Source organism: Chrysochloris asiatica, unplaced genomic scaffold, assembly GCF_000296735.1.
Source record: "Chrysochloris asiatica unplaced genomic scaffold, ChrAsi1.0 scaffold00446, whole genome shotgun sequence".
Classification (NCBI taxonomy): Eukaryota; Metazoa; Chordata; class Mammalia; order Afrosoricida; family Chrysochloridae; genus Chrysochloris; species Chrysochloris asiatica.
In genome coordinates this window covers 631154-641147 of record NW_006408964.1, presented here as the reverse complement: position 1 = coordinate 641147, position 9994 = coordinate 631154, and the positions used below count along the sequence as shown (strand labels likewise).

General features: G+C 47.9%; 2 protein-coding genes across 2 annotated transcripts in view; both read right to left on the bottom strand.

The window, feature by feature from the left end:
* The window catches only part of ARSD (arylsulfatase D), a 24412-nt gene extending 23831 nt beyond the window's left edge, over positions 1–581 (bottom strand). Inside the window, exon 1 of the mRNA XM_006877242.1 lies at positions 322–581. Within this exon, the coding sequence (XP_006877304.1) occupies positions 322–581 (260 nt within the window). The remainder of the gene's footprint in view (positions 1–321) is intronic.
* Positions 582–3552: 2971 nt separating this feature from the next.
* ARSE (arylsulfatase E (chondrodysplasia punctata 1)) overlaps positions 3553–9994 on the bottom strand; it is a 14724-nt gene continuing 8282 nt past the window's right edge. The window contains exons 6-9 of the mRNA XM_006877241.1: positions 7935–8069; positions 6951–7113; positions 6108–6229; positions 3553–3911 (exon numbers count right to left, since the gene is read on the bottom strand). Coding sequence (XP_006877303.1) covers positions 3553–3911; positions 6108–6229; positions 6951–7113; positions 7935–8069 — 779 coding nt within the window. The remainder of the gene's footprint in view (positions 3912–6107; positions 6230–6950; positions 7114–7934; positions 8070–9994) is intronic.

The window sequence follows — 9994 nt, the reverse complement described above, 5'->3', positions numbered from 1 at the left end:
CCCCCCCCCCCCCCCCCAGTAACTTCAGCACTCTCGTTTAAAGTCTCGGTCTGTTCGAGTTTGGGGTCTTTGTGGATCCCCTTAGGTTAGGCGGCAGACCCCCTCCCCCAGTGGCTCCCGCTGCACCCTGTTGGGACTGGGCCCCCCCGAGTCCGGGAAGAAGGGTGACTTACATTTGGAATCGATACTCTAGGGGATAGAGATGCCCCTAGAAACCAGCTACCCAGAGTTTTTTTGTGAAAACGTTTAAGGCCAGGATTCCGAGCGCAGCTTGAAACCGATCGTTTCCAGGGAGGCGAGAGAGCGTGCGCCCCAAAGGGCCTTCCGAGCGCCCCGGGCCGGACCCAAAGCTTCCCCGCCCCAAAGGGGCAGACCCGGAAGGAGCGCTCGCAGCCACCCGGGTCTGGATCCTGACTCGGGTCTGCAGTGTGCAATGCGTCCCGGGGACCCCAGCAGGGCTCCCCCGCCCCCTCCGAGTCCTTAATCGCGCCCCAGCCGGACAGCACCCAAGGGTCTCGGCCCACGACGGGGATGTGAGGGCGGGGAGAGGCTAGGGCAGGTTCTCGGGGTGGGAGGCTCATACCGCCATACAGGGGGAGGGGCAGGGTCACATCGCCTTATAGGGTGGAGTGGGAGGGGCGTCACAGCTTTCATTCAGGTGGTGGGGCCGGGACTTGGTGATGGTGGGGTCCCGCGGTCTGAGGTGGGGAACTGGAGGACTGGGCGTGTCCTGGCGAATTAGGGGGGCCAAACGGGGCTGAAGGGGAGCAAGGGCAAAGGGGCTGATGACTCAAGGGGTAGGTGGGGGGCGGATCGCCGCGCAGGACTGGGCACTTCTTAGTCCCTCTCCTCCCCTGGGTCCCGCTACCCTCCGTGTTCGGGTCTGGCTGCGTCCTGGGTCCCTGCACCTGGGAGCAAGCGTTGCGCACCGCTCCACTCTCTGCGAGCTACCATCTGCGCTGTGGATCCGGCGGGAAGGCCGCCTGCTCAGGCCCTAGTCCCGATTTTATCCTACAATGCCCTCTGCCTGCCCACCAGGGGCTGAGAAACCAGTGTTTTGGGGCGCCTCTCTTGTTGTGTGAGAAGAAGATCTTGGGGTGGTCCATCTTCAGGAATAAGGGGAGTCTTGGGGGTAGCAAACTAGTGTCACAAAAGGAGCTCAGGGGACAGGAAGACTAGTTTGATTGGCTTGAAGTTTTAGAATAAGAATACACCCACCAAGGACATAGGGGAAGTCCATGGGAAAAGGGGGAAACTAAGTTTAAATGAGAATGCTCCCAGAAAGGACTAGTAGGAACATTCTGGGTAGACTGAAAAGTGCAGTAAAAGGGGAACCGGAGGAGGGGCTTTCTCTAGATGTTGTTGTTAGGTGCCATGAGTCAGTACCGGCTCATAGGACCCTATGCACAACAGAATGAGAAACAGTGCCCGGTCCTGGGTCAACCTCACAACCATTGCTGAGCTACTGGGCCAATCCACCTCGCTGGGGGGTCTTCCTCTTTTTCTCTGACCCTCCACCTTACCAAACATGATATCCTTCTCCAGTGACTGGTCCCTTCTAACAATATGTCCAAAGTATGAGAGACATATTTTGTTTGGCCATCCTGGCCTCCAAGGAGCACTCTGGCTGTACTTCTTCCAACATGAATCTGTTGGTTCTTTTGGCAGCCCATGGTACTTTTAATATTCTCCGGATAAGGGAGTAAAACTCTTTGCGAGCAGGGCAGGCCTCAAGTTTGCCAGTAACAACTGGGTTGGGCGCCAGATTTTACACAATCGAATGAAGGAAACCTTATTCTTGCTAAAATGAGTACATATTGGATTTCTTGCGCGTTTGTCAATAATCAGGGTATGGACGTTGCTCACAGTTAAGTGCCATTGAGTCGGTTGGTTCTGACCCATAGTGACCCTGTGCAGGTTGTTGAGCTGTTGTCAGGCACATTAACTCACAAAGCTACACCAGGACCCCGCCTCTCTCCTTCATCCCCTCTAATCCCAGGATCTCCGTGCCTCTGGGGGCTGATTTGGAAACAGGTTTTTCTGGATCCTCAAACACCTTTGAGCAAGATGAGGCTTTCTCCTCCTATAAAGATTTAAAGCACCCTTTGCTTGTTTACATGATTATATATCCCTGCATGTTTCTGTGTACAAGAAAAAAAAAGGGGGTGGTGGTGGAAATTGAGGCAAATACTGTCGAATGATGATGCATGGAGGGGATTGGAATCGTTGCAATGAAACAAAATATGATAGGTTGAGTGCAAACCCGATGTTCTCCCTTGTAAACCATCACTCAATTCACAGTAAATCAACCTGTGATGGGGGTGGGGAAGGGAGGGAAAATTGTTCATGTTAACATGGGTGACAAGGGGGCAGTATACAAGAGGGAGGAGGGCACTCCCATAAGGCCCTGAGGCTTAGGTCACACACAAAGGAAACTAAGAACTTCTGCTTTTGTAAAAAGTATCTGTCTAGGAACCGCTGCCAATGAGAGAGAACCACGGTGGTCTCACCACTCAGCCCATGTAATGCTGTATAAAGCTAGTACGAACCAAAGCTGTATCGGGGAGCTCAGCATTTGGGGCATTGGTCCACTGATGCTCTGCCGGCCATAAAGCCCCAATGCTGTGAGCTGTTGGTGAATGTTGTTGTTGTTGTTAGGTGCCATTGAGTCGGTACTGACCCATAGTGACCTTATGCACAGCAGAACGAAACACTGCCCAATCCTGGGCCAACCTCACTACGGTTGCCACGCTTGAGTCCATCGATGCTGCCACTTGGCCAATCCATCTCATCTCGTTGGGGGTCTTCCACTTTTTCTCTGAGCCTCCACCTTATTGGTTGAGTGTAAAACTGATGATCTGTTCTGTGAACCTTCACTCAATTCATAATAAAAGCGTTAAAAAGAAACCAAACTGATTTACAGCCTGAGAAAGTGTCAGCGTGTGTCAGTCAGAATCCACAGTTCTGCAGCCCCTGTCTCTGTCTAATCTGCTCTTTTTATTTCTCAAAAGTGACTAGGATGTACGACAGTCCCCATGCCAACATAACCTGGGTCACATAACAAAGAAAACCTTCTTCCCAAATCTGATCACATCTGTACATCAGTCATTTTGGTAGTCAGCGACAGTGAGTTGAATGTGACTCAGGGGAACACTGTGTGTGCTGAAAAAGTGTAAATGCTTTTGGTTGGTGGTTTTCGGTTGGTGGTTCAAACTCACCTGCAGGCTCCTTTGAAGAAAAAACCCAACCACCTACTTCCACAAAGTCCCAGCCTTCTTGAACATCCTATGGGGCACAGTTCTACTCTGACACTTCCGGGGCCGTCATGAATCCATGGATATAAGGGCTATGTCGAGTCAGTTTTGACTCACAGCGACCCTCTAGAGGGTTTCCAAAGAGCGACTGGTGAGCTTGAACCACCAACCTTGCAGCTCAAACTGACTTTGCAGTCTATGGCATCCACCCACAGTGCCACCCCAGGACTCTATAGGGGCACACAATTCAATCCCTAAGAGAAACCCAGCAATGGGGTCCACTTCTGCTGGCTGATATTTATTCTCGGTCGTCTTCTCGATTGCATCGGCACAGGGGGAAGAAGCCACAGCATGGCTGGAGCCAGGGTTTCCAGATGTTGTCCAGCGTGTCCAATTGCAGAGGCACCGGGGTGAGTGTCAGCTGGTGTTCCTCCACAGCCTGGGACACCCGATCCAAGACCTCGTGGAACAAAGGCTCCGTGGCCGGGGTGAGTGGATGGACCTCTGAAGGGTCCCGGGAGAGATCAAAGAGCAGCGGTGGGTCGTGCTGAGTGACCTCTGGCGTGGAGCATGGGCAGACTCCTCTGCCATAGCAGGCACCGGCGCCCTCCGGGTGGAACTTGGGGGTCTTAAAATGAACTTTCCAAATAGTCCCTCCTGGGAAAAAGAAGCACAAATGAAGAGATGCAGAGGGTGACAGAGACAAAAAAAAAAGGGGTGTTGTTGGGTCGCAGGACCATTCACAACAGCCAAGAGGTGGAAGCAACCCATTGCCCATCAACAGAGGATGGGTCCAGCGACACAATAGAGTATGACTCAGTCACGAAAAAGAAGTAATCTAGATACTCATTAACAGATGATGGACAAACACAGTGTAGTTCTTCCACACAATGGAGTATTACACAGCTATCAAAGTTAAACAACCCAAGTGTCCATCCACAGATGATGGCTACAGGCAATGTGATCCACATACACAATGCAGTATTTACTACTCAGTGGTAAAGAGGAACAACCCACGTGTCATCTACATACAGATATGGAGACATACAATGTGGTCCACTCACACAATGGAGTATTTATTAGTCATAAAGAGAACAGCCCAAGTGTCCATCAACAGACGACAACATCTACAGCACCATCAACAATGTGATCCACCTACACAATGGAGTATTTAATACTCAGTCGTAAAGACGAACAACCCAAGTGTCCATCCATAGATGAAGGAGACACACAATGGAGTATTATTCAAGTCATAAAGAAGAAACAACCCAAGTGTCCATCCACAGATGATAGCTACAGGCAATGTGATCCACATACACAATGCAGTATTTATTACTCAGTCGTAAAGAGGAACAACCCAAGTGTCCATCCACAGATGATGGAGATGCACAGTGTGGTCCACCCATAGCATAGAGTATTATTCAGGCATGAAAAACAATTAATCTAGGTACGCATCAACAGATGATGGATAAATACAGTTAGTCCATGCATACAATGGGTTCCACCCATAGAATAGAATACTACTCAGCCATAAAAATGGAACAGGCCAAGTATCAATCAATAGATGATGAATAAACACAATATGGTTCATCTATTCAATGGAGTATTACTCAGTAACAAAAAACAGACTATCAATTGATTGATAAACACAATGGGGTCCATAAGTATAATGAACTATTACTCACCCATAAAAAAGAAACTGAGTCCTGGGGTGGGGCTGTAGGATAAGAACTAGACCACAAGGTCAGTTTGAACCGTAAGGTCAGTGCTTCAAACTCACCAGCTGTTCCTCACAAACCCTATACAGGGTTGTTATGAGTCAGAACGGACTCAATAACATTTAACAACATAGCAAAGCAAAAAAGAACAAACCAAGTGTCCATCTATAGACGATGGGATAAACACAATGTGGTCCATCCAAAAAATGGAGTATTACTCAGTCATGAAAAGAAACAACCCAAGTGTCCATCAACAGATGATGGATAAGCACAATGTGGTCCATCCACACAACGGAGAATTACTCAGGTATAAAGAGGAAAAACCCAAGTGTCCATCAACAGATGATGGACAAACAGTGTATGTAGTGCAGCCACATGATGGAGTATTACTGAGTCATTAAAAAAAACAACCCAAGTGTCCATCCACACATGATTGATACACACAATGTGGTCTGCTCATACCATAGAGTATTACTCAGTCATGAAAAAGAAACAACCCAAGTGTCCATCAGCAGAAGATGGATACACACAATGTGGTCCATCTACACAATGGAGTATTACTCAGTCATGAAAAAGAAATGAGATCCTGAGCCACACCACCACATGGATTAACCTGTACAATGAGATGCTGACCGAAATTAGCCAGACACAAAACAGAAACTATTGTAGGATCCCAACAGATAACGTGAAGTGCAAGCGACTCATTAGTGAACGAATGTTATCAGAAGACAAAAGCAGAAGCAGAAATCCATCAAAGTTCAAAACCAGAGATGTTAAAAGCAAATACTTAGGAGCTGGACTCTTAAAACAGAGATCAGTGAAAGCAGAAAGTCTGACCAGTCCAGTTAGGTATAGATGTGTGGGTGGGTGTGTCACGGTAGGAGCTCTCACCCCACCATGATGGGAAGCAGGAGAGAGGAACAATTCCAATCCCATCAGTGATGCTGTCTGGAGACTGACCTCCTCTCTCCACCCCACCGAGGCCACACCCACATGATTGACAGATTGCTGGAAAGGATGATGCAGGAGGGAGAGGAAGAAACAACCGAAGAATGCAATGAGAAGCACAGTTTCCTCAGGTCCCTCGGCCAGGTGGGCACTCCCCTGGGGTCCCTGGGCGCAGCTCCCTACTCACTGCTCCTCTGGTGCCAGCGGACTGCGTGCAGAACCCCCTCACAATAATGCATCAGGAACTCGTGGTTGGAGCGTGCCGTGGCTCCGAGCAGCAAGGCGGTTAGGTCCCGGCCGTCTGTGACTCTGTGGGCATTAGTGTGGGGGTCTCAGGACGGAAAAGGGCACTGATGCCCGACGCTACACCAGACCCCAGGCAAGGGGGCCAGTTCCTTTTGGCTCGCCCACAGGAGTGGGTGGTTGGGGTCTGAAACTAGATGATATTGTACATTGCTCGGAGTCCCCTAAAAGGGTGTGTTAAGGATCCCTGCTGTCTCTGTGAGCTAGGCACTGGGCTGCAAACTGCAAAGTTGGTGGTTCAAACTCGCCAGCTGCTCCAAGGGAGAAAGATGAGGCTGTCCACTGCTGTAATGATTGAAAAATTTCAGAAACCCTATATAGGGTTGCTATGAGTTAGATTCAACTCTATAATACTGCAATGTGTATGTTAGGAGCCCTGGAGCACGCTGCTTAAAGCGCTAACCAAAAGGTCAGCAGTTCAAACCCATCCTCCGCTCCGTGGGAGAAAGAAGCGGAAAGTCTTCTTCCATCCAGAGGTGGAAGAAAGACCTGGTTATCTATGTCCAAAGAACTAGCCACTGACAACGCTATGGAACGAACTTTTACTTTTCCACACACGGGGGCGCCAGCAGTGGAAAATAACTGGGAAATTGGTGTCAGCATATTTAAAATCATCAGAATTGATGGAATAGTCTCACAGTGCTGTATGGCTTCGGTGCCTAACTATGAAAATCGTGAAGGATTGTTCTCAGAGACTCAGGAGAGGGTGGTCCCTACCCTCATGTACCTGTCCTGAGGCAGCTGGCCGCCTCCCAGATGGACCACCATGGGGAAAATATCCATCAGACTGGTTGGTTCGTGGATCAGCTGTCCGGCCGGCAGTACATCCGGCCACCAGAAGATCCCGGGGACCCGGATACCTCCTTCCCAACCGCCCATGCCTTTGCCTCCTTTGTTACAGTAGCAACAGAAAAAGACACGATTACACATCAGATGAGACCTTTCTGGGTTTTAACTGTGATGGATAAATACGTAACCAACCGCCTGCCACTCCAACTTGCTATAGTTGTACAATTCAACGACCTTCATCATAGTTTTCAATCATCATATTACGTTCATCATAGTCTTCAATCACTATCTGTTTGCTAATATTTCTATCCCCCTATTACTCATTTTTAAAAAAATTTAAATTGTGCTTTAGGTAAAAGTTGACGGAGCAAACGCGTTTCCCATCTCATGAAGTTCGTACATTCCCCACAAGGGGTCAGTATTCTCCCTGTTTCTGATCTAAGTTCACGTTTCTTTCCTTCTGTATTTTCCTTTCTTTCCTGACTTCCGGTCTTTGCTTTTGGGCAAATGCTGTCCTTTTGATCTCATAGAATGAAGTGTTCTAAGGAACATGCTCCTCTTGGGTCTATTTTATGGGCTGGACTCCTGGTGTGGCGCTATGGGAGAAGTATTGGACTTTAAAGCACAAGGCAGTTCAAACTCACCAGCAGTTCCTTGGAAACCCTATACAGGGTTGCTATCAGTCAGATTTGACTAAACAGCACTTTTGAGTTGACATTTGCTTCCCAATATTGGGTTGGCAATTCTGTTGTTGTTAGGTTCTATCGAGTTCGTTCCAACTCATTGCAACCTTATCTAGGGTTTCCAAGGAGCGGCTGGTGGGTTTGAACCACCGACCTTGTGCTTTATCCCATGGGGCCACACCAGGGCTCCGGAAACTCAGAAAACCTGGAGACTTGGGTCTGGTATCTTTGATCCTCACCTTTGTATATCCCGTTCCAGCCGCCATACTGTTGGTTCCCAACTTGGGATTCCAGAGACCCACCGTGATCCGATGTAAAGTAAACAAGAGTCCTGTTGGCCACACCTTCCTTGTTCAAACTGTCCAGGATCTGTCCTGCAAAGAGGAGAGGCTGCTCTACTTAGTGGCCATTGGGTTGGTCGTGATGCACAACGACAACTTGTACCACAAACAAAACACTGCCCAGTCCTGCACTCCCCTCACAATGGTTGCCATGGTTGAGCCCATTGTGGTAGGGACATAGGTTGGAACCACTCAACATCAAAGAGCATCTTAAACCCAACCACACAAGTGTGCTTTAGGATTCTGGAACAATCCACAAGGAAGAGCTTTTCTGTTCAAAACTTTACACAATTGGGTAGTATTCTGATTTTGATCTTGTGAGCGTCCTTGATGTCAGAATGTGACCTGTATTTATGTTTTGTTTATTAGTTGCTGGCAAGTTGGTTCTGACTCATAGTGACTCTGTGAACAACAGAATGGAACACTGACCAGTCACAATCATTGTTATGTTTGAGCCCATCACTGCTGCCCCTGTGCCAACCCATCTCATTGGCGGTCTTCCTCTTTCTTCCTGACCTTCCACTTTACCAACCATGATGTCCTTCTCCAGGAACTGGTCCCTCCTGATAATATATCCAAAGTATGAGACACAAAGTCTGGCCATCCTGGCTTCTAAGAAGCATTCTGACTGTACTTCATCCAACACAGATTGGTTTGTTCTTTTGGCAGTCTGTGGTACTTTTAATATTTCTCCTCCAATACCAGAACTCAAATGCATCAGTTTTTCTCCAGTCTTCCTTATTCACTGTCCAACTTTCACTTGTATATGAGGTGATTGAAAATCTCATGGCTTGGGTCAGACACATCATGGTGCCCCGTGTTTGTCAGAGTGGAACCTCACTCCACACGGTTTTCAGTTGCTGCTTTTTTTTTGGAAGCCTTTATTCTGAGGTCTCTCTGAAAGAACACAAATACTCCAGTATTTTGCTTAGCAGCCAAGTTTGTTAACCATCTGCCACTGCCAGGGGCCCCCATTCTTTGTACATGTCTTAATGCTATTTCCAAAATGTTTTAGGCAAGCTATAAACGCATATGGTATAGAGATAAAATAGCAAATTGGCTCCCATGAATTTATTTACTTATTTATTCTTTTTGCAGCTCCCAGAAGGAGCCTTGGTGATACCATGGATTAGACATCAGTCAAAGAGAGTGGTTCAAACCCAGCAGCTGCTGTGTGGGAGAAAGATGAGGCTGTCTGCTTCCAGAAAGAAGGGCCATCTTGGAAATCCTAAGAGCAATTCCCCGACTCTGTCCTATGTGGGGTTGTTATGAGTGGAAGCCGACTCGAGATGGCAGTGCGTTTTGGTGACAAGTCTCGTATTCCTGTTTCTTTTCCTCCAGATACAGTTTTTTTTTAATATATAAAAAATGTAGCAGAATGATGTATTGAAATATTACAATAGTTTTACATTCAAGAGTGTCATAGCAGCTCTTGATCTGTCGTTGAAGAAACTGAGGACACTCAGAGAGATGAAAAACAGTTTCAGATTTTATTAAGCCAGCTGGCTCAGAGGAGCTAGCTTCTCCACATTCAGAGCCCCAAATACAGGGCAATGCAAATTTATATGGAGTCAGAATCAGGGAGGGGTTAGGTTGTGGACTTGTTTGAAGACAGGAGGGAAACCAGAGGATTGGTTCCACTCGGTAACCTGATTAAAACTCTAGCTTAACTCCTGGGTAGAGAGGATTGGTCCCATTCAGTAATCTGATTAACATTCTAGCTTGACTCCTGGGTGGAGAGGATTGGTCCCGCTCAGTAACCTGATTCACATTCTTGCTTGTCTCCTGAGTGGAGAGGATTGGTCCCACTCAGTGACCTGATAACATTCTAGCTTGACTCCTGAGTGGAGAGGATTGGTCCCACTCAGTAACCTGATTCACATTCTAGCTTGACTCCTGGGTGGAGAGGATTGGTCCTGCTCAGTAACCTGATTCACATTCTAGCTTGACTCCTGGGT